The sequence below is a fragment of the Orcinus orca genome, chromosome 4 (assembly GCF_937001465.1).
Source record: "Orcinus orca chromosome 4, mOrcOrc1.1, whole genome shotgun sequence".
NCBI classification, from domain to species: domain Eukaryota; kingdom Metazoa; phylum Chordata; class Mammalia; order Artiodactyla; family Delphinidae; genus Orcinus; species Orcinus orca.
The window spans coordinates 52,852,037-52,877,339 of NC_064562.1; the positions used below are offsets into that span (position 1 = coordinate 52,852,037).

A 25,303-nucleotide genomic window follows, 5' to 3' on the forward strand; every position below is an offset into this window, starting at 1 on the left:
TTGCTTCCATGTCCTGGCTATTGTAAATAGTGCTGCAGTGAACATTGGGGTGCATGTGTCTTTTTGAATTACGGTTTTCTCTGGGCATATGCCCAGTAGTGGGATTGCTGGGTCATATGGTAATTCTATTTTTAGTTTTTTAAGGAACCTCCATACTGTTCTCCATAGTGGCTGTAACAATTTACATTCCCACCAACAGTGCAAGAAGGTTCCCTTTTCTCCACACCCTCTTCAGCATTTGTTGTTTGTACATTTTCTGATGATGCCCATTCTAACTGGTGTGAGGTGATACCTCGTTGTAGTTTTGATTTCCATTTCTCTAATAATTAGTGATGTTGAGCAGCTTTCCATGTGCTTCTTGGCCACCTGTATGTCTTCTTTAGTAAATGACTCTTTTTGAATTGTCGTTTTCTCAGGGTATATGCCAGGAGTGGGATTGCTGGGCCATATGGTAGTTCTATTTTTTAGTTTTTAAAGGAACCTTTATACTGTTCTCTACAGTGGCTGTATCAATTTACATTCCCACCAGCAGTGCAAGAGGGTTCCCTTTTCTCCACACCCTCTCCAGCATTTATTGTTTGTAGATTTTTTGATGATGGCCATTCTGACCGGTGTAAGGTGATACCTCATTGTAGTTTTGATTTTCATTTCTCTAATGATTAGTGATGTTGAGCATCCTTTTATGTGTTTGTTGGCAATCTGTATATCTTCTTTGGAGAAATGTCTATTTAGGTCTTCTGCCCATTTTTGGATTGGATTGTTTGTTTTTTTGATATTGAGCTGCATGAGCTGCTTGTATATTTTGGAGATTAATCCTTTGTCAGTTGCTTCATTTGCAAATATTTTCTCCCATTCTGAGGGTTGTCTTTTCATCTTGTTTATGGTTTCCTTTGCTGTGCAAAAGCTTTTAAGTTTCATCAGGTCCCATTTGTTTATTTTTGTTTTTATTAGAAAGTGTTAATTTATTTTTTATTTTCTTTTAAAAATATTTATTTATTTGGTTGCACTGGGTCTTAGTTGCAGCTTGCTGGCTCCTTACTTACGGCATGTGGGCTCCTTAGTTGTGGCAGGTGGGCTCCTTAGTTGTGGCCTGCGAACTCTTAGTTGCAGCATGCATGTGGGATCTAGTTCCCTGACCAGGGATTGAACCCGGACGGCCTGCATTGGGAACACAGAGTCTTAACCATTGCACCACCAGGGAAGTCCCTTGAAAGTGTTAATTTAGTATGAGATAAATTGTACACATATGAAGAAGAGTGATAAAAATGGAAAGTAATATGCCAACTTGTGTAAAATGATATAAAGAGATATAAGATGAATTTATTAGCAATGAAGAAACAGTAATGGAGTGAACAGAATGGGATGACGTGAAGCAGGGAAGACTTACTAAAATAAGTTTAAAAAATTTTAGGATTTTTGACAAAGATTGGCAGGAAGTAAAACGAAATTTATGGTGAGGAAATAACAGAGTAAAAAAGATTCTGAAACAGGAGTTAGCAAATCATATATAGGAAAAGGAAAGCAGACATATTTGACTAGAGCAGAGGCCTCCCTTGAAAATAAATTAGAATTGCCTTAAAGCAGCAAGGGACCAGACCACTGGAGTTAATGGATTGGAAGGAGTATTTTGTTGTTTGAGGGGTTTCCTGGAAACCTTGTTTATTATTGTGTCTCAAAAATTATCATGAAACCTAAACCATTGTTTTTCAAATGAATTTTTGGAGATAGGCTGTTTGTAAATTAGGACCAGCCCAGAAGGTAGTGTGGTGAGAGGGAAGAGCTCTGTATAATGGTCAAATGACTAATATGTAGTATCCCAAATAGCAATTCTGTGAAAAGCCACTGCAGGTGCAAGTTTATTTAAAAACAGACTACAACACAGGTGCAATTCTCCTTATAAACATTTAACCACAAAACACTACCCTGAAAGTCTATGTGGAAAGCCATTGGGAAAGAAAGATAATTCAGTTTCTTGTTTGTTTTAATTTTTAAAAGAGTTGAGGATGAAATTTCTTTCTCATAGTTTGAATTCTTTTTAAATTTAGTTTTTGCCTCCTGATATCTACATATAAATTTTACATATGCCGTGATTGGAGGCAGATCAATACTTGAAGAAATTCTGTATGCAAGAACCAAAATGTTTAGGGTTAAAAAATGTCAGTTAGAAGAAATTTCTCCATACAGATGTGAAAAAAAATACTATTGATGACTTTTGGTTTTGTGGGAAGTGAAAGAGACTAGAAGTTAGGAGGCTTAATGCTCTACTGTTAGCTTTAGAATGACTAAGATTGATAGAAAAATTCAAAATAGATTCTAAACTTGTACAATTTAAATGGGAAAAAAGTTACTCTTATCAATATAAAGAAGTGCATGGTGTCATTACTATGGTTTTCCCTTTCATCATTTTGCTGTAGCTCCAGGGTTCTTTTTGTTTGTTTTTTGCTATTGTCCTGGGCAGGCCAAGCTCTTTCCTATCTTAGGCCTTATACTTGCTGTTTCCTTTCTTCTTGGGATAGTGTTTGTCTGAGTCTGTGGAAGGCAGAATAATGTCCCCTCAAAAATGTTCATGCCCTAGTCCCTAGCACCTGGAATCTGTTACCCATTACATAGCAAAAGAGACTTTCAAATGTGATTAAAGGTATTGGCCTTACAATGGGGAGATTATCCTCAATTATCTGGCTGGGCCCAATGGAATCACATGAGTCCTTAAAAGCAGAGAACTTTCCCTAGCTGGAAGCAGGAGAGATATGGCAAAAGCCCAGGTTAGAGACATTTGAAGCTTGAGAAGGACTTGACCCACTGTTGCTAACTTTGAAGATCAAGGGGACCACTAGTCAGGGAGTGTTGTCAGCATCTAGAAGCTGAGAACAAACTTCAGCTGAGAGCAGGCGAGGGAATGGGGACCTCAGCTTTAAAAGTGCAAGGGACTGAATTCAACCAACAACTTGAATGAACTTGTCCGTAGATTCTCTACCAGAGCCTCAAGATAAGTTAAGACTCAGGCTGGCTGACACCTAGGTTTCCACATTGTGAAATCAGAGCAGAGGAATTAGTTTACCCAGACTTCTGACTTAAAGATCTGTGAGGTAATTCATTTGTGTTGTTTTAAGCCACTCAATTTATGATAATTTGTTATAGCAGCATAGAAAGCTAGTTCAGGCTTCTTCTCACTTGCTCCTGTTTCAGCTTAGATGTTACCTCTTCAGAGAGCCCTTTCCAGAGTATGTCTTCTAAAGTAGGCTACATCAACCCTACCCCAGATGCTCTCTGTCACACTACAGTTGTCCTCTGGTATCCGTGGGGGATTGGTTCCAGGACCCCCTGGGGATACCAAAATCTGTGGATGCTCAAGTCCCTTATATGAAATGGGATTTATATAAAATGGGTCTGCAGATTGCGGATGTGGAACCTGTGGATGTGGAGGGCAGACTGTACTTTGTTTATCTGCTTCATTGCATTTATTGCAAACTGTGATTGTTTTATTTATTTTTCTCATCTGTCTTCTCCACTAGAGTATAATCTCTGGGAAGGCAGGGACAGGTTAGTCACGGTCAGCTGTATCTTAGCACCAAGGATACAACATATTAAATACATATTAGGTTGGCAACATACATTTTTTGAAAAGTAATTTTTGATATATAGGCATACCTTGTTTTATTACACTTTGCTTGTGTTTTCTACAAATTAAAGGTTTGTGGTAACCCTGCATTTGAGCAAGTCTATTGGTGCCAACAATGTTTGCTCATTTTATGTCTTTGTGTCACATTTTGATAATTCTTTGACTATTTCAAACTCTCCACCAGCAAAATTACAACTTGCTGAAGGCTCAAATGATGTTTAGTATTTTTTTTTTTAGCATAAAGTACTTTTTTAAAAAAAATTTTTCTGGCTGCACCACATGGCATGTGGGCTCTTAGTTCCCTGAGCAGGGATTGAACCCATGCTCATCTTAACCACTGGACCACCAGGAAGTCCCTAAAGTACTTTTAAATTAAGGTTAGTACTTTTTTTTTTTAGACATAATGTTATTGCACACTAAATAGACTATAGTATAAACATAACTTTTATATGCACTGGGAAACCAAAACATTCATATGACTCACTTTATTGCAATATTCACTTTATTGCAGTGGTCTGGGACCAAACCTGCAATATCTCTGACGTATGCCTATAATAGTAAATGAAATAACTCCAAATGGGGTAGTAGAGACTATGTGACAAACCATAGTATATCGACATTATGGAATATTACATAACTACTTCAAAGGTTAACATGTGTTCTATATCAATTTTTGGAAATTGGTGTATAAAATATACCAGTGACAAAGAGGAACACAAAATAGTTTGCATAAATGTATAATCATTAAAATGCATTTATATAGACTTTTAAAGATTAGAAATTAATTTTGGAAATAAATTTAGTATTCTTAATTCTGCCCTTAATTCTAAGCATTTGCTTAACCTGTAATAATATGCAAAATGTGAGGCCATCATTTAATTCTTAATCTACAAAGTAGATCCAGGGTTAAGATTCTGAAAGGGAAGGGATAGGCATGTACTGTTTGGAGTGCTAATTGGTCTTTCTTTGATACTGACTGAATTATCTTTAATTTATTATGAATATGTAAGTTATAAAGGATAATATAACAAACACCCATATACTACTACTTGATTCAAGAAATAAAACATTACAAATCCAATTGTAATTGCTTGTTTACTTCTTACCATTATTAAGCATATCTTTAAAATTTTTTTGATAATGATTCTCAATAAGTTATATTTGCTTTTGTGGAATTGGAAGGAGAGTGCTCTACAGGTGTTTTGGGAAGTCCAGACCAACCCAGCCAGGAAGGATCTCCCCTTCCAGGGGAGAAATAGATTACCGGTAGATCAAGGGCTTTAGCTTGCATTTGTCATAGAAAAACTCCCTCTTTAATCTTTGTGAGTAACTTTACGTACAATGGATTTGTGGAACTTTGAATGACTATCGGATGTTTTGGGGCTTCTAGGATGTTTAAAATTAATTGGTAACAATTATATATTTATTATACTATTTATAAATACACAACGAATTTTCCACTTTTTTTTTGGCTGCGTCTGGTTGCAGCACGTGGGATCTTTGTTGAGGCACACGGGCTCTCTTGTTGAGGAGTGGGAGCTCAGTAGCTGTGAGGTGTGGGCTTAGTTGCCCCACGGCGCGTGGGATCTTAGTTCCCCGACCAGGGATGGAACCCGCATCCCCTGTGTTGGAAGGTGGATGCTTTACCACTGGAGCACCAGGGAAGTCACCAGAATTTTCCACTTTATCTTGCTTCTCTTGGAGATCATTTTTGCAGTTAATGATTCTTGGATCTTTCCTCCAGTGCTAATATGATCTTCCCTCAGTTTATTTTCCTATGTTAATTCAAAAATTACTTTTGTATTGTCTAGTGTCTCAAAGGTATAGAAAATAGATATATAGAGAGAAGGTGTAAAGGCTTTGTTTCTGATGACTCTGTAACATATTTTAGAAGTTATTTTTTGGAGCTGATTTGGGCAATACTATTTACTACCAAAACCAGTTTTTCATATAAAGTTCAAGGGCAAATTGGAGCAGTGAATTGTTAATACTAAATGTAGAATTTAATCCATTAGAAGGAAAATCAAGAGTGTTGAGCTACTTCTTGGATTTAAAGCCAAGAAGGCTATTAAAAAATATCATCCTTTTAAGTGTTTAACTGGAAAACTGCCAGGATATCAAGGATCCTTTTATATTATGGAAGACTTTCAAGGAGAGAAATCACATGATATTAAAGATAGAGGCTAAGGAGAGATTGATTACTTATGGTAAGTATTCATGCTCTCCTTATGGATGAAATGGAGAATTACAGTCTGTGTGATAGTATGGTATTAACTTGATAGTATGGGTTAACTTGAAATGAACTACTATACCCAAAATGTGCTTATTAATGAATTGTTGTTAGCTTGGAGGGGGACTTTAGATGTATGCCATAGAAGTCTATCTTCAGCACTATGCCACTGTACATTTTTATTACTGACTTAAATGAGGATTCTGATGGCATGTATATTAAGTTTGTAGATGCTGTGGAGCTAAGAGAAATAACTAATGTGCCAGGTTTCAAAATCTGGACTCAAAAAGAATCTAATAGGTTGTAATGTTGGTCTGAGTTTAGTAAGAGAAAACTTAGGGACTAATGCTAAATCTCACACCCAAATCCCAACTGTTCAAGTATGAGGAAGTTATTACTTTATAGAAACACTTATTATTTTTTTTCCAACAAAAGGTTCACATATTTATTACTGAGCTACACAGTGAGCAGTGGTGAGGAAAGATCAAGAAAAGAGGAGAGAGCATCAAACACAGGCAGCTGTTCCAGACACTAATGATGTTCTGATGCGGTAAGATACAGTTGACCTTGATAGCATAAGTGTGGGCCACTTCATATGTGAGGCTCCTTATAGACCCAGCTTGGTTCTTCTCCAATGTCTTCTCTTAGAGTTGTACCTGATTTTATTACCAGTTTTTATTTGAATCCACTGGGGAATGGGACGATTCTGCTTTTGTTTCTTGGCCAGGAATCTCTTGATCCTGAAAGTCTTGTGAGAAGACATGGCGAGGAGCAAATCCAACCGCACATAGGTTGGCGGACAAGAGAAAAGACTAGAAACACTTATTTTTTGAAAGAAGATTTTAGTTGACTGACATGTAATAGAAGCCAATAGAGTAACACAGTTGTCAAAAAAGAGATACTATAATCTTAAGTATCATTTATTGAAAAATGTTATATTCCTGCTGTGTTTTGTACTTGGTCAAATAACACTTGGACAGTTGTATACATATCTGGACATTACACTTTAAAAAGTGACATTGACACTATGGAGCCTGTCCAAAAAAGAGATGAATAGTATTAGAGGACTTAAAATTAGACACAGTTTTCAATGCCTTGTGAAGATGTTCTCCATTCATCCTTTATTCAATAATATATTTTAGGCAGTCATGTGCTTCGTTCTTGGAAACAGAAGTGAGCAACAAGACAATGCAGTTCTCAAGGCGCTTTTATTCTAATGAGGAGGAGACAGATACTAAGTAAACAAAATAAGATATTTGAACAATGATAAATACTATGAGGAAAATAAAATAGAGTAATATGACAGTGGCTGGTAGTTAAGATGATTAGCAATCAGAGAAATTGTCTCTGAGGCAATGACATTTGACTTGAGACTTCAGTGATGATGAGGGGCCAACCATGCAAGGATATGGAAAGTGTTTCATGCAGAGGGACTATAAAGTACAAAGGCCCTGCACAGAAGTAGCTGCTGGAGAATGATGAATGAAAGGGAGAGTTGTGGGAAATCAAGCAAGATAATGAGTTTGAATTTATTCTAAGTGTAATAAGAAGCCAGTAGAGGGTTTTAAGTCAGATATGATCTCATTTACCTTTTGAAAAGATGACTGCTGAGTGGACAATGAGTTATGGGGGTAAGACTGGATGTAGAGAAGAGTTTAGAGCAGAAAATAGTTTAATGAGTAATAAACATGAGACCATTTTTTCCTCCCAATCATTGCTTCCAATTACTGTAATTAAATTTTTCTTTGCCTTACCTTGACAAGGTTTTAAAAAGATTCAATAATTTTGGTAATTTTCCATTATTAAATGTTTGGTTTATTTGCTGTGAACCTGTGAAACTGTTGTAAAAAGTAGTCTATTAAAAAAAAACCTCTAGTTCAGTCTAAAAACTTTTATCTCATACTTTATGGAAACACTTATTTTTAAAAGAGAAGTTTAGTTGACTGTGTAACTGATAGAAGCCAAATAGAAGCCAACAGTGTAACATAGCTGCCAAAAAAGAGATACTGTAATCTTAAGTAGTATTTATTGAAAAATGTTGTAGTGTTGCTTTTTGTTAATTTCAAGCCTCTGGCATCTAATTCAAACAAGATGGAATGGTAGAGACCAGATTTGCCCTCCTGCCTGGAACAACTGACAAAATCTATGAAATAATGATTTTTAAGACATTGTAAATTAGGCAACAAAGGACAGTGATCTCTGAGAAACAGAAAACAGATGAGGAGACCTCTGCAATTGCCCCAGCTTGCTTCCTTGAAAGAATTTCTAGGCCATGGCTTTACTGGTGAAATCTGCCAAACATTTAAAGAAAAAAATAATACTAATTCTACACTCTTCCAGAAAATTGGGGAGGAGGAAATACTTTTAATCTTAGTCTATTGGGCCTGCATTATCCTGATAAAACCAGGCAAAGACATTACAAGAAAAGAACATTTCAAACCAATATCCATTATGAACATATATGGAGAAATTCTAAGCAAAATTTTAGTAAGTTGAATCTATCAATTTATAAGAAGGATATTACATCATGATTAAGTGGGGTTTATCCCAGGAATGCAAGGTTAGTTTAACGTTTAAAATCAATGTAATTTACCATATTAACAAACTAAAAAAGGAAAATCATACGGTCATCCAGTAGACAGAGAAAAAGCATTTGAAAAAATACAATATCCATTACTGATTAAAAAAAAAAACTCTCAGCAAACTGGGAACAGAAGGGAACTTCCTCAGCTTGATAAAGGACATTCAAGGAAAACCTAACATCATGCTTAAAAAATGAATTCTGAAGATGTGAATGTTTTTAACAGCTTTATTGAGATGTAATTGGTATACAATGAACTGTACACATTTAACCATACAATATGATAAATTTTGACTTATATGTGCACTCCTGAATTCATAACTACATCAAGATAGTGAACATATCCATCCTCCCTAAGAGTTTCCTCATGTGCGCTTGTAATCCTACTCTCCCTCCCTTTTCTCCCTGTCCCTACCTTCCCAGGCAATCACTGATCTGCTTTCTATCACTATAGATTTGTTTGCATTTTCTAGAATTATTTATATTAAAACATTATGTATTTTATATGTAACACTTAATATAAAATTTAATATCATACATTAAAATATATTTTTAAAGAATCTTTAAAAATATATGATTATATATTTTATAATATATTTAAATATTTTAAATATACAAAATATATGGGATCATACAGTATGCACTCTTTTTGATAATTTTTCTGGCTACTTTCGCACAGAACAATTATTTTGAGATTCATCCACGTTGTTGTGTATCGCAACAGTTCATTCACTTTTATTGCTGAGTAATGGATATGCCACAATTTGTTTATCCAGTTTTTTTTTTTTTTTTTTTTGCGGTACGCGGGCCTCTCACTGCTGTGGCCTCTCGCGTTGCGGAGCACAGGCTGTGGATGTGCAGGCTCAGCGGCCATGGCTCACGGGCCCAGCCGCTCCGCGGCATGTGGGGTCCTCCCAGACTGGGGCACGAACCCGTGTCCCCTGCATCGACAGGCGGACTCTCAACCACTGCGCCACCAGGGAAGCCCTATGCAGTTTTTTTAATAGACATTTAGGTTGCTTCCAGTTTTGGGCTATTACAAATAAAGCTAACACTTTTCCCAAGTGTCCTTTGCCTCCCCCTCCAAGTCAGAAAAACTTTGGATATATTCTTTTTCTTCCTTTTGGCTTTATTGAGAAATAATTGGCATATAATGGTGTGTAAGTTTAATATATATATCACATTTTCTTTATTTGTCTCTGTGTGGACACTTAGGTTATTTCCACGTCTTGGCTATTGTGAATAATGCTGCAATGAACATGGGTGTGTAGATATCTCTTTGAGATAGTGATTCAGTTTCCTTCGGATATATACCCAGAAGTGGGCTTACTGGGTTGTAGAGTAGTTCTATTTTTAATTATTTGAAAATCTTCATATTGTTTTCCATAGCCACTGTATCAGTTTACATTCCCACGTACAGTACAACAGGTTTCCCTTTTCTCCACATCCTCACCAGTATTTGTTGTCTTTTGTCTTTTTGATAAGTCATTTCAACAAGTATGATGTTATATCTCATTGTGGTTTTGATTTGCATTTCCCAGATGATTAGTGATGTTGAGCACCTTTTCATGTACTTGTTGGTGATTTATATGCCTTCTTTGGAGAAATGTCTATTCAAATCCTCTGCCCATTTTAAAATCAGATTTTTTTTCTGCTATTTAGTTGTATGAGTTCCTTATTTATTTTATATATTAATCTTTTATCAGATATGTGGTTTACAAATATTTCCTCCCATTTCATAAGTTGCACTTTCATTTTGCTAACTGTTTCTTTTGCTGTGCAGAACCTTTTTAGTTTGATATAGTCCCAGTTGTTGATTTTTTTTCTTTTTTTGCTAGTGCTTTTGGTGTCTTAGCCAAAAATTATTGTCAAGACCAATTACAAGGAGTTTTTTCCCATCTGTTTTCTTCTAAGAGTTTTATAGTTTTAGGTCTTATGTTTAGGTCCTTAATCCATTTCAAATTAATTTTTGTGAGTGGTGTAAGGTAGAGGTCCAGTTTCATTATTTTGCATGTGAATATCCAGAAGAGACTGTCCTTTCTCCACTGAGTATTATTGTCTCTCTTGTCAAATATTAGTTGACCATACATGTGTGGATTTATTTTGGGGTTCTCAATTCTGTTCCATTTGTCTATGTGTCTGTTTTCATGCCAGTATCCTACTGTTCTGATTACTAATATAGATTTGTTGGATATTTTCATTCATACCTTATAAGGGTCATATAGCAGGAGCCCATATCAGTTTCTATGTTTCTACATGCCTGCAACCCAAGCGGATATGTGAAGCTCTCCCAGGAATGTTTTCCTTAAACTTCATTGCAACTGATAGCCCCAAGTTGAGTTTGCATTTTCTGCAACTCAACAAGGCGTGACCAACATAATGTTGGTGATAATTGTTATGATGATGATAATAATCACTGGTACCTATTTAGCACTTAGCATATGCCAAGATCTGTTTTAACTTCTTTATATGTAGTAATACATGTTAAGCCTCACAACAGTCCTATGAAATATGTATTGTTATTATCCCCATTTTATAGAGAGGGGAATTGAAACATAGAGGTTAAATGATTTGACCAAGGTTTGCCTAGTGTCTCACAAATAGTAAGTGGTGGATTGGGTGGTAAACGCAAGCAGTCAGACTCAGAATCCTTTGTATTCCATTGGCCAAAAAGTTCGTTCGGGCTTTTCCGTAACATCTTGCAGAAAAACCCGAACGACCTTTTTGGTCAGCCCAATATTAACTATTATGTATATTGTTTCTCAGTTTCCCCTTCTTGCAGGGTTCTTGATCTCTTTATTTTCTTGATTCTCTCCCTCACTTACCTTTGGGGAGAAAAGAACACCTTGTCCTGCCCCCCTCTCAAAAGTAAAAGGGGGAAAATCTCTTACCACAAACAGTGCTATTTCCAAAAGGCCAACAGCTTCTGTGATAGCATTCCCCTTTTCCCTCCAAAGTTCTCTAAAGACTAGAGGATTGAACCTGGAAGTGGTGGGGTAGTGATGGTAGTAAGTTGAGTTCTGTTGCTTCTTGTTAAGTCTTGGAGGAAGTATCCAACTCTCTTTAGAATTTAGGGTACTTGGCCATTCTTGTTTGTCATCTGTGAGTCCGAGTTGCCAATGCTGGGGCAAAGGAAAAAATCACTTTTTATTACTGAGGCTATTATAGTAGTCTAGGAAAGAAGACAGAGGCTTGGACTAGGGTAGCAGTGAAAATGGAGAGAATCATAAAGTTGGGATATATTTTGGAAATAAAACCAACAAGACATGGTAGTAAATTGAATATGAGGGAGAAGAACAGAAAGGGATCAAAGAAGAGGATTTTGCCTTGAGTAACCAGGTAGATGGAGGTACCATTTACCGAGATGAGGAAGCCTAAAGATGAAAAGAGATTGGAATGGAAGTGTGAGGGTGGCTTGTCATCAAGAGTACTGTTTTGCCTGGTTAAGTTTTAGGTACCTGTATCAAATAGAGAGTTGGATACAGGAGTTTGCAGCTCGATGGGCAAGGTAAAGTCTACAGTTATAGATCTGAAAGTCACAGCATGTCCTATATTCAAAGCCATGGGATCAGATAAAATCAGTTAGGGAGAGGATGGAGAAAAGAGAAGGCTGAGGATCAACCTTAATATTCAGAGGAAAACTCAGCAAAATACTGAACAGGAGTCATCAGTCAGATAGGAAGAAAACAAGGAGAGTGTATTGTCTGTGTCTCAAGAGAATCAAGTCTTTGTCATGATTTGAGTATCCTAAATATCATAAGCTATGTACAGAGGAAGTGAAGCATCGACCTATTTCAGATGGTTTTCTGAACTCAGGCTGTCTGCTGTATAGGAAATTGAAACAGAACTTGAGTGGGAATAAAGAAGGTGAGACTAAATTACCTTAAGATCTCTTTTATCCAAATGAGTCTACCACTGAAACTCTGACTGTAAGAATCATATGTTTAAATGTGGAAAAATAAACCATTTTTGGTGAAGAATTTAGAACATGGGGCTAAGCTCCCAATTATTTAACTCACTTGAATGGATACATTTTTTAGTAGGAAGAACAAAATCAGAGATGAAGTGGTTTAAAAATTAAACCAGACCTACTAAAAAGATTAGGAAACAATTCACCTATAAAACATAAATAGAAGTGAATATAAGCCTCAGCTAAGTGATTTCCAATGTAAGCCCATTTGTTTAAAAAAATTACCTTTATTAGCTTCTGTCTCTTCCATTGTTAATGCTGCTAGTTATGTCTCCTCCCCACAGGCTTCTAGTCTACCAATTTTCAAATTTTAGTGTACATCAAAATCAACTGGAAGACTTTTTAAAAATACGTATTTCAAGGTCACATCTCTAGAAATTCTGATAGGGTGTAGCCAGGAAATCTATATTTTGACTAATACTCTAGGGAAGATGACCCCGGGACCACACTTGACAAAACACTTGTCCTGATCCTATGTTGCATGTATAGGTAACTCTCTTCTGGTAGCAAAAGTGCCACTTGGTACTGTCCACACTATTTTTATTAAAATAATTTATTTTAGATGCATGGTTTACATAATAGAGTTACAAAACTATAAGGCTGAAAGAATAGAAATCAAAGAGCTTTTCTTTAGCTTAGTAGTTATATGTCAGTCTTGGCTTTTATAAAAAACAAGTTTTGGGGGAGGCTATAATTTGTCTCCAGAGATTTATCCAACTTGCTTGTTGGGGAGGCAGTCTACCCTTGAGTTTATTTTCAAGGAAATAATGGCTTAAAAAACGTATCCAACTAACTTCTAATTACTCTTTTTTTTGGAGTGATATAATAAATCAGTTATTTAGATCTTAAGTGGTTGATCTTTGTTTTGACATCCTGACCACACACTAAAATAATGAGCTTTCAGATGTTTCTTTTTCTATAAGATATAATTATTCATGTGAATCCAGTGTATTTTTCTTAACCTCAAATAGTTTCTAAGTCCTATGAAAATATAAATTAAAATGAGAACAAAGTTTGACAGTGCAATAATATTGTGTGTTCTAGTGCCTGGCACTTTGTCCTTGCTAGACGTTCAGTACGTGTTGACTGAAGGAGTACAGTTATGTGCTAGTCTTTAATAGCTTTCATTCTGCCATTTTTTACTGCCAGCTGTGAAATCCGCTTGCCTACTTATGGTCCTGAAGTATTTCTTCAGTAACTCGCAAAATTCTACGAGATCCTTAAAAAATTAGGGAACTGAAAACCAAAAGTAACATAGATTTGATGTTGTATAATTGTAGCCAACCCTGCCTAAGAGACATTCTAGCATGTTGGGGTAGGAGGTAGGGGGATGCCCTATCCAAAAGCTCAGGGTTTTGTTTTTTTTTTTACACTAATTAATGAAAAAAATTTATAAGCAATACTGTGGTGATTCAGTTTTCTGTTGAGGCATCTCAAACACGCATCATTTCATGGATTTACAATTCTGAAAGGTATAACTGGGTGAGCAAATACAGGGTCTGCTTTAATACTATCAAATTGAAACATGGCAACTGATAACATCTAGCATCCACCTGTTTCTAATTCCAGTTCCACATTTGAACTTATAAAATAAGTGAAAGTAATGAGAATATGTATACATTATATATATAATCTATAATCTGTATGTTAAACCTGGTAACTTGGTTAATGAAGGACGAGAAGAAGAAGTTGACATAAAATGCAATTGGAACCTTAAAGGGCTTTAATTTTTTCCTCCTTCTTCTCTCTTCTTCATTTATTGTTCCAGGCACAACAAATACTATATTATGTTTGACTTGAAAACTTTATTATCTAGGTAATAACGTTGAGAATCCCCATTTAAACATTCTTAATGGACTACTGCCTTGAAATTATTATTAGTCTTCTGATTTAATTATATAGAATAAATGTAAAATAAAAAGTCATTGCACCAAAACATGGCTTTAAGGGATATTTTGGAAGAAAATACGTAAATCTGAGCCATGATTTCCTCCAGTGCAGTATTTAAATTTCAGACTTCAACCGCAGTTGTGATTGTTTTTAGTTTGTTAGCTGCCTGGAGTGTTATTTTAAGAAAGCAGAAGCACCATCATTTGCACACTCCTTATAGACCACACACCTTAACCCTGACTTTTTAGCTCCAGTTTTTCAAAAGAAAGTCAAGATGAAGAACTATTTGCTTTTCTGGGGAGTCCTGGCCATTTTTGTTACGGCTGTTCTTGTGACAGGTATGTGGTATTTTGAGAATGAACCCAGATAAAAGGAAAAATAGAACACAGATCTGTTCTTCAGATTTAAGCATTTATATTTGTGTTTTGGTTGGACAGCTAGCTGGCTACTTTTTTCTAGCATGTCTTAATCTTTGTATGAGCAGTGATATTTACATGGACAAGACTCATTGTAATTCTTTTTATTCTTTTTTCTCTTCTCTTATTTGTTTGCCTACTGCAACCTAGAGAATAAGAAAGTAGATATTTCTGGATAAGTACAGATAGCTATGCTTACACGAATACCCATATTGAATCTTGAAAATCAGTAATCTTCTCCTTGAGTATCTCAAATTTATATTCTGGAGAAATGAAGTAATAATTATTATAAATACAATATAGAGTGCATTGGGATTTTATTTCCCCAGAGAGCTTGGTATTAATACGTTCTAACAACGTTCCTGGATCTGAGCCTACAGATTTATTATGACCCTTTAACAATGTTTAATGTTGTACATGTTTCCTATAACTTGATGGCTGAACTTCAGTTATTTTGTTTATTAACTTTTCAAACTATTATAGAAAATGGATTATTTTCTGAATATAGAAGTACAGTGTTTAATAATTTTCATCTAGAAGGGCATATGAATTAGAAGTGATACAATTTGGCTGGTTTGTTCTAAGACTTACTGAGTTTCTTCTTTTTTTTTGATCTCATTCTTATTTCAAGACAGAGTATGATGTAATTAAGAACAGTGATTTTACATATACTAACTTAGCACTAAGAATAATGAATTTAATAACATTTAAAACAAAGATATTAGTAGTAAACCATGTATATGTACCTATACATATATAAATACATATGTTTATAACATATTTATATACCTATAAACATGTGAAACATATATATAGCTATATATGTATAAAAGAGCTATAATTTATTGAGTATATACTATATTCTAGGCATTATGCTAACTTTAATTCTCACAATAACCATTTGAGGGTAGGTACTATTATTGTTTCTGACATATAGTTGAGCCCATTGAAATTTAGAGAGATGAAGTAACCTACCTAAGGTCATACAACAAGTATGTGGTAGGTAGAACCCAGGCCATCAGACACTATAGTCCACACTCCTAACTACTATCCTATTCTTCCTGTATAAAAGAATCACCTTTTAGTAAACTCATTACGTTCATATCTAGTATGTATTGTCTATTTTCTTACCCGTTTGAATTGAACTAAATTTAACAAATATTTATTGAGCACCTATCTTTCAGGTGCTCTTGGAATAAAGTAAGGCATAGTCTACAATAACAGGTTTATTAGGAAAAATACTGCTTGTTGATGAAACAGAATGTTAGAATCTTACAAATCTTGGTGAATTGAAAGTATTTGTACATTTTTCTGGTAGGTATATTAGGCTACCTGGTATTTTTATATAGTAACAGTAATGATGGTTTTTTCCTAGGTTTCTGGCAAGAAAATATGTGCCATAACTAAAGTACAGATATTTTCTATTTAAGATTTAATGGTCAAGTCACTACTTGACTCAATCTGTATTTTTTGGTCAGGCATTACATGTTCATTTCTGTTTTATTGAGAGAAAACATTTAAGAGTCATGAATACAGGAGGAGGAAAAGGACACCATTTAAGTCATCTTACACTTTTCAAAAAATTAAGAATTATATCATTGTCTTAAATTGCTTCATAATGATTTTTCTCCAATACCATACAGACCTTAATCAGAAGATTTATTAAGAACTTATGACTAATGGCATAATAATACATTATAAAGTACTTCAAAACAATTATAAGTACAATAACAATGGTCTTAAAATGTTTTGTAATGACTGTTATCATTAAGACTGAAATACTGCAGTTAGCTCCTTTCTGCTCTGGGATTGTCACCAGAATAATTAGATTTCCAGTTGCAGTTATATCTGTCCTTATCATTTAACCTTTATAACTTGAATTTGTGTGCTAAGTCTTTGTTTTTTTAATTGAGGCTTGATGGAAGGAAATTTTAAAGGTCACTTAGCTAAAATTATAGGAATAAAAAAGATATTTAGCATCATTATTATTGTTTAATTAACACTATTAAATAAAGCTATTTATTTTTGGGGAGGGAGTGGGTTGTCACTTTTTATTTATGTCTTTTACATTGTTTTAATTTTTTACAATAATTTTTCAACTTTTTAAAGAAAAAACAATGTTTTTTTTACTCAGGTTCTTATGCATTTTAAGAGAGATGAAATGACACTGTTTTCCCCCCACTACATATATTATAAGCATCTTCTCTTTTTTTATTAAAAATTTTTACAAGACAAGGAAAGACTGAGGAACTGTCACAGATTAGAGTACATACATATATACTAAGGAGACACAACAAATAAATCCAATGTGGGATCCCAGATTGGATCCTTGGACAGGAAAAGAGTAGTGGAAAAACTGGTCAAATCTGAATTAGGTCTGTAGTTTATAGTATTATATCAATGTAACTTTCCTCATTTTGATAACTGTACTATGGTTATGTAAGTTGTAAATATTAGGGGAAATTAGGTGAAGGATATATGAGAACTTTCTGTACTATTTTTGCAAATTTTCTGTAAGACTAAAATCATTTCAGAATAAAAAAATGTAAAACTTTTTTTATATATTCCGGAACTTAATTCACTATTTTCCTTTCCAAGCTTGCTTTTTCTTCTCTGTTCCTTATATTTATTAATGGGATTATTAGTCTCCTCGTCACCAGTAAAGCTATTTATTATTAACTCTTCAGGTATCTGTTAACTGATCTAAGTCCAGATAATAAGAAATTTTCTTTGTTAATTCTTTGCGGCACTTACCAGACCTCACTGTCTAGTATTCAGATTAGACAATAAATGTTGACATTCAGAGTTAAGGCTTAAATAGTCATCTGTGTATAATATTCAGATTAGACAATAAATGTTGACATTCAGAGTTAAGGCTTTAATAGTCATCTGTGTATTCACTCATTCATTTATTATTTTTTTCTGTACACATGCATATTATATTAAATAGAACTTGTACCTCACAATATATTCTAAATTGTTTTAGCAAATTTATAGCACCTTATGTCTCTATATATTGTATCTTTAAAAATAATTCTTATAAGAAATATTAATAAACATAGCACTTATTATTTTATTGTATTAAATCATTATACTATGACAACCTGAATGTTATTATGAAAAAGAAGAATATAATTAAGTTTAGGAAACTTTTAGTGGAGAATATTTAAAGTGTTACAAAATAAGGTTATCTTTGGGAAAATATGCATGTTCTTAGTTCTAATGCAATCTAAGGAAAAAAGAAAATATAACTGGGAGTTCAGGAAGGACGTGACACTTCAAACTGGGCTTATTAGAAAGGCTAATGTTACTTTTTGTTCACTTTTGAATAAATTGCTCTGGTCTGAGAGAAATCCAGTTTAGATTTTTGTTTTCTTTCTCATTTTGGCATTTGGCACTGACTTTTACAAAGCCACATCATTCAGAGGGTTGTGCCTATATTCATAGCATTAGATTAAAACCAGAATTCTTTCAGTCAGATTAGAAAGACCATGGACTGGTCCAAGGGAAGGAGAGAAAATTCCTTTTGGAGTTCATTTGGATTTCCTTCACTACGCTGTGAGATTTCACTTAGCTATTTTAGATTAGGAAAAAGAACAAATGGAGAAGCCGAAACTGATCAACCATAAAACTTAAGTTTTCTGCTGGGGGGAAGGGCATAAATTAACTCGATAGAAAGTATAAAAACAGACTTTCATTTACCTTTCTTCTTAATATGTTTATCTTTCAAGCCCAAGATGAAGATGAAAGGACTGTTCTTGTTGACAACAAATGTAAGTGTGCCCGGATTACTTCCAGGATCATCCCTTCTGCTGAAGATCCTAGTCAAGACATTGTGGAGAGAAACATCAGAATTATGTATGTGGTATTTCATGTTTCATTTTTTCATACTGTGAGCAGAGATACTTTCTTATATTAGCAATTGTTTGCATGTGATACCTATATCTTTGCTCCTCTTTTTGGTGTGTAGCACCTTACATTAGTTGAATCTGGTTAATGGGCTTGAGCCAATTATGTAGAAGTTGGGAGCAGGAACAAAGGTTTCCAGGCAACCTAAAACCAGTCAGCTAGATCAAATAATAACCGAAGGTCGCATCTAGTCATCAACATGCCCTTTTTATACGGAGTTATTTCAATTTGAATCAGAACTTTTAGTTGCCCTTGATCAGTTCAAAGTGAAACTTGAGATAACATTAAAAGGCTTGTTTTGTACCATATATGGACCACAGAGTATTTCACTTTGTACTCAACTGCCGGTCTCCATAAAAGTAAGGTAGACTAATCAAATTGACTAAATTAATTTCGTCTACACTTGTATATTGGACTTCAGATATTTATTTCATATCACACATAGTCTGTCATAAGCTATGAGTCTTACTCGACAGCAAAAATGCTAATAATACTTAAGAACTGAGATTCCTATTGGATCTAGTCATTAATGTCTTCCTTGTGAACTACTTCTACCTTGAATAGCCTCCCCCCCAAATCAAATACCTCTTATTGAAACAGAACATAGTATTCGATCCCATTTAATCAATGGGAGAAGTATAATATGCTTAAGAATTTGTTTCGAGTTCTGGCTGTCACTAAATAGCTATGTGCTCTGGGATGCTAGTTACTGAACCAATCTAAACTTCAACTTTCTCATCTTTACTAATAGGAAAATAATATGTATCTCATAGGGTTATTGTAAAGATAAATTGAGAAGATAAGATCTATTCCTTTTAAAGACTGTATAGTTCCTGGCACATTTTCAAAACATATTTGTTGTTATTTATTCACCTATGTGCCAGTTATCATTATGTCACTATCCTTCTTAAAATCCCTTTGCTGGTTCCCGTAATGTTGTTACTAGGATAAATTACGAATGTCTCAGCCTAACCTATAACGCTCGGCAAAACTCTCAAGCTCTTCCATTGCCACTTCTTTTTTCACCTCATGTTTGAAAAGCCAGTACATTGCAGTACCTTTATTTTCTCACACTCACAGTGCTCTCTTCCTCCCGTTTTTGCATAACCTAGTTCCTCTGCTTGAAGAACTCTTTCTCCCACCCCTCTTAGCCTGGTTAACTCCTCACCCTGCATGTCTTAGCTTGGACATCTCTTCCTCTAGCAGATTTTCTCTGACCACAGAGTCTATACCACATAGCTCCCTGTTAAGGATAGAACAATTGGAGAAGCATGTAACTTGAGGAGATGGCATCCATGACACTGGCACTTAAACCATGTTGAAGAGAAGTGTCTATCTTATGTTTAAATCTCCAGGGGACAGATTTAAAATGGCACACCAGGATTCTCTAATTTATCTTTTTCTTCTATTACATGATTCTTTTTATGATATATTATTTATTGGAATCAGGCAATTCAGTTACTTCATGCCACTTCCCTGATGTGTATTGATGCTTCCCTAATCTTATTTCTGAAAGTTTTATTATCATTGCTGTGTCATTATGGCATTATTCCCAACTCCATCACTTACTAATGATGTGACTTTGGGCAAGTTACTTAACTAATTTGAGCCTGTTTCCTAAACTGAAAAAAAGGAATAATTATATAGGTATGTATATATACACATATACTTCCTAAGGTTGTGAGGATTAAATATAGTAATGTATAAAAGCACATAGAACAGTGTTTGGCCCATGGTGAAACACTCATACATGTTTATTCCCTTATTTTTCTCATTATTTAAAGCATTTTTAAATACTACTAGAGATTTTACAGTGTAATAAAGAGTTGATCATTCATCCATTCATTTGGCAAACATTTATTGAGTGCTTCTGAAAGCCACTGAGGATTGGAGCTGGGGATAAAATAATTTACATAAAACACAGTCCATGCCATCAAAGAATTTACAGTCTAGTAGGGAACTTTAAATAATTGAAAAGGCAATTTCAATACAGTATTGTAAATGCTATGACAAGAATAGGCATAGGATGTTATAGGAGCACAAAGTGGGGGCACCCAGTCCAGTCCTTGGGGGAGGTGGGAGAGTGGCAGGGGGAGGCAGGAGAGGGTATTTGGAGTAAGTGGTAGAAGTGGATGATGGCTGTTAGCTGACTGAACTGGAGTTAGCTAGGTAAATGTGTGTGGGGGAACGGCAGGGTTGATGGGTGAAGCAGATCATGCCAGGAAAAGGAAAAAGGGTTGCTGTGAGGATTATATGAAATCATCATGTTAACATGTTTATCATAGTACCAGGCACACTGCAAGCGCTCAGTAAATGTTAGAACTGTTATTGTTTTTGTCACTGTTAAGACTTGGAGATGAGAAAATCGTGGTTAGTTTGTGCAATTGCAAACAGCTGTTTACAGCTGGCACCTGTTATAAAGAGGGTGGTGTGGTGAGAGAGAAGGCTGGAGAGTTAGAGGTATTTCATGTAGTGTCTTCTGTGCCATCTTAATGATACCCTGTTTTCTAGGGGGAGACAGTGTAGGTTTTAAGCAGAGAAGGAAATTAGGCTTGTATTTTAAAAAGACTATTTTGACAGTAATGTGGTTAATACATTGGAGGGGTCAAGACTGAAGGAGAGTATTGCTGCAAACTAGGAGAGAAATGGTGGTGTCCTGATCAAGTAGCTGGAGTTCACAGATGCAAAGAATCAGAATCAGTTGAACTGTGAGATGGATTAGATATAGGTCATGACAGAGAGGGAAGACTGAGGGTGGTATCCAAGTTTTTGGCTTGGATATCTATGTGGATAATATTGCTAAATACTGAGTTAGGAAACATGAGGGGTTTTTTTGGTTTGTTTTTTGTATTTTTTGGTAGGGAGGGATGCATATGATGAGGAGTGGTGACATAGATGAAAAAATGTAAAATTTAACGAAATCACCTGAACTAGTTGATGTGTAATTTTTCATGGAACATCTCCAAATCAAGAGGTCTGGATTCCACTTCCAGCTTTACTACTTAGTAGTTGTGTGACCTTGGGTAGGTCACCAACCTCTTTGATTTATAATTACTGCATTTCTAAAATTTGGATATTAGTATCTGTCCATTCATTCCATAAATATTGAATATATTCTACATGCCACACATGTAGCAAGGCACTGGGAATGTGTAAACATTTTTGCTTCAAGGAATTTATAGAATCTAGAAGCAACTACTGTGTAGGTAAGCAACTGTAATATGGCATTTGTTATAATAAGATATATGAAACTTTAATGAGACTACAGAGGAAGGAGTTTATTGAGGGGTGGGGATGGGATCAAAGTAAAAATCACAGAGAAGGTAAAACTTGAGCTTATTTTGAAAGGAAAAGCAGGGATTTGCCAAGTAATCAAAGATAGTTGACAGAGGAGTTGTTGTGAGGTTTATTTTGAATGACAATGTTTAAAATGTAACAATTACTGTGAAATCTGAGTAATAGTATTACTAAAGAGTGTTTATAGAGTGCTAAATGTCCGAATGAAATAGTAAGTACTGTCCTAGCAATATACCTATTACCAAAAATAGCAGTATCTGCTAATTTCATTATTCTTCTTTGTTTTCTTTCTTTCTTTCTTTCTTTTTTTTTTTAGTGTTCCTCTGAACAGCAGGGAGAATATCTCTGATCCTACCTCACCCCTGAGAACCAAGTTTGTGTACCATTTGTCCGACCTGTAAGAGATTTTCCTTCATACTAATATAGATATTGAAGTCAATAACTTTTAATTAAATTGTTAGTAAGAATGTTTTTGAAAACAAATTGGGGTATAAACATTTACCAATATAATTTGAACTTTTGAATACATTAATTCCTGTGTTAAACATTAGGTATCATAAATTCATAAAACTTTATCACAGATAAAAGTTAGCTGTAAATTTATTCTAAAGATGAAATTATTGCCATTAGTACAAAGGACCAATTTGTCGTTATAGTTCAACAATCAGACACATTAACATGCAGGTGTTTCTTTGGAAACTATAGAATCCAACATAAAAAATTAAAGAACAAACCCTTCTTTGTTACTATAAATAACTCATTTACTCCTAGTACCTCACAATCATATTATCATATTATTAATTATATTGCTTCCTTTCAACTGAAGGTTGAAAAATTACGTAAATAATTCTGTATTATAGAGACGTTGAAGTCTGAAAGGAGTCACCCTTTGTCAGAACTAATTGATTTTGGATAGAAATGTATAGTTACTCACATTCTGAGACAACATTTGATGGGGGTTGTCTAATGCATCTATTTGTTTTTCAGCTGTAAAAAATGTGATCTTACAGAAGTGGAGCTGGATAATCAAGTAGTTACTGCCACCCAGAGCAATATCTGTGATGAAGACATTGAGACTTGTTACACTTATGACAGAAACAAGTGCTATACAAACAGGGTCCCACTTACCTATGGTGGTAAGACCAAAATGGTGGAAACAGCTTTGACCCCGGATTCCTGCTATCCTGACTAATTTAAGTCATTGCTGACTGCACAACTCCTTATCTTGAGAGGCTCTCCATTTTGATTCCAGGTAGTTAATATATTTACTACCAGTGAATGTGAAACCATGATTTTTTTTGGGGGATAATATAAAACTAACTACCCCACTCCCCCCCACCCCCCTGCCCCTGGGAAAATAACTGAAATAGTAGCATTGTTATTTTTTAAGGTAAATTTCTAGCATTTAAAAAAATAAACAAGGGGAGAAAATAAAACTCAAAAGAGTAAAAATAAGGAGACATAACTAAATTTTGCCTTTTTTTTTTTTTTTGGCTTTGCCCTGGAGAGCCCAAGCTTTTGCGCATTCCACACTATTCTCTTCAAAAAAAGTATCACTGTGCAGAGAAAATTTATATGTATATATAGGTCAATTGTTTGTCTTCATTAGAAAAATAATAATTGGAAAATACGTTTTGGAAATATTCATAAAATAATTTAAAATGGATCTCTAATATTTATGAAACCAATTAGCTGAAAGTGACATAATTAAGCGTATAATTGAAAAATATATTTTGATATAACAGATTTGGGAGCAAATGATATGGATTTTTTTTAATAAAATTTTTTTGATAATCAGGAGAGTGTGAGAAATTCCCATTAGAAATCACCTCTGTTATAACTGAATCTAACAAATTATGTATTCCAAAATATGTATTCTCCAGCACAGTTTGAACAATTAAATAGATTCATAAGCATATACCTGTGTGAAATAATTTACTGGAAAAAAGTTTGCTTGTGTTAACTTTGCTGTATGTAAGTTAAAATATCATTTATGGGACTTCCCTGGTGGCGCAGTTGTTAAGAATCCGCCTGCCAATGCAGGTGACACAGGTTCATGCCCTGGTCCAGGAAGATCCCACAGTCTGCATAGCAACTAAGCCTGTGTGCCACAACTACTGAGCCTGCACTCTAGAGCCTGTGAGCCACAACTCCTGAGCCCACATGCCACAACTCCTGAAGCCCAGGCTCCTAGAGCCCCACCCTGCAACAAGAGAAGCCACTGCAATGAGAAGCCCGCGCGCTGCAACCAGAGAAAGCCCGTCACAGCAACGAAGACCCAGTGCAGCCAAAAATAAATAAATAAACAAAAATATCATTTATTACTGAGGAACGGTTTGTAAGTATAATTATGCATTAATCACTGAATTCAAACCTGTAATATTTGAGGTAGCTTTGTCATTTTATACCTAGAATTAAATAAAAAGGCCAGGTCCATCCTGACAAATATAGTGTTTCTCATGGCACATAAAACTTCTTATGGCAGAAGGTCAAGGCCAATTGGCATACATATCTAAGACTACTGTGGAAAGTAAATGCTGACCCTGCATTTAAAATAATGAGAAGCTGATTAGTAAAATCAGTTTCTTGAAGAAACATTGTTCTGTTTTCTTTTTTTTCAAATGGTAATAGTCATTTTTAATAACTTCCACTGTGTTCATACTGATTATTCAGTGTTTTTTGTTTTTTTTTTTTTAGGGATAAGGCTCCGACACTCTGGTACTTCAGTAGGAATCATAGTTTTGACATGCTAAAGACAAATCATTCTTGACCAATCTTCAATCTGGTATGTGGTTTTAGCCAAGAATTTGCACTTTATTTAATCAGTAAACAGTTATTGAATATTTACCACATGCAGGGAACTCTGGTAGATTTTTGGTGATTAATCTGTGATAAGTGCCCTCAAGATAGTGCCACTCACTTCCTAGACCTCTGCTCAGTTGGACCCCAGTTCAGTTCGGTAACAATCTTCACCATGAAGCTCACCCTGACTACTTAAAAAAAAATTGCAAATCCTGTTCCCTGTCTTGGTTTATTCCACCCCCATGTACTTATCACCCTCTAGCAGACTATATCATTTTACTTATATATTATGTTTATGGTGTCTCCTCCACAACAATGCATAAAGGCCACAAGCACAGCCATTTTCGTTTTGCCCATTGATGTATCCCCAGCACTGGGAAGGGTGTCTGGCACGTAGAGAAGCTCAATAAATATTTGTTGAATGAATGAATATGAGTACAGCTTAGTTGAGGAAACAAGACATATGCATAATCACAATCACTTGGCAGAGTCACGTAAAGCAAAGAAGTAGGTTTCGAAGTGTTCTGAGTATTTATGGGAGACTTCTCCCCCAGTTTTATTGAGATATAACTGACATACAACTTTGTAT

General features: G+C 35.0%; 2 protein-coding genes across 4 annotated transcripts in view; one reads left to right on the plus strand and one right to left on the minus strand.

Annotated features, from left to right (window-relative positions):
• Positions 1-23,830, plus strand: part of JCHAIN (joining chain of multimeric IgA and IgM) — a 34,982-nt gene extending 11,152 nt beyond the window's left edge. For 2 of the 3 annotated variants that reach the window (XM_033412491.2, XM_049709605.1), the window contains exons 2-4: positions 18,438-18,564; positions 22,229-22,309; positions 22,900-23,830. In XM_033412491.2, the coding sequence (XP_033268382.1) occupies positions 18,438-18,564; positions 22,229-22,309; positions 22,900-23,104 (413 nt within the window). In that variant the 3' untranslated portion in view covers positions 23,105-23,830. Of the gene's footprint in view, positions 1-14,408; positions 14,629-18,437; positions 18,565-22,228; positions 22,310-22,899 lie in introns of those variants that run through there. The other variant, XM_004283581.2, reaches the window with a different exon arrangement.
• On the minus strand, positions 6,406-8,905 carry LOC105748762 (60S ribosomal protein L39-like). The gene has a single exon (XM_033412492.2). The coding sequence runs from the start codon at positions 6,610-6,612 to the stop codon at positions 6,457-6,459; it is 156 nt and encodes a 51-aa protein (XP_033268383.1). The 5' UTR covers positions 6,613-8,905; the 3' UTR covers positions 6,406-6,456.
• Positions 23,831-25,303: the final 1,473 nt, after the last annotated feature.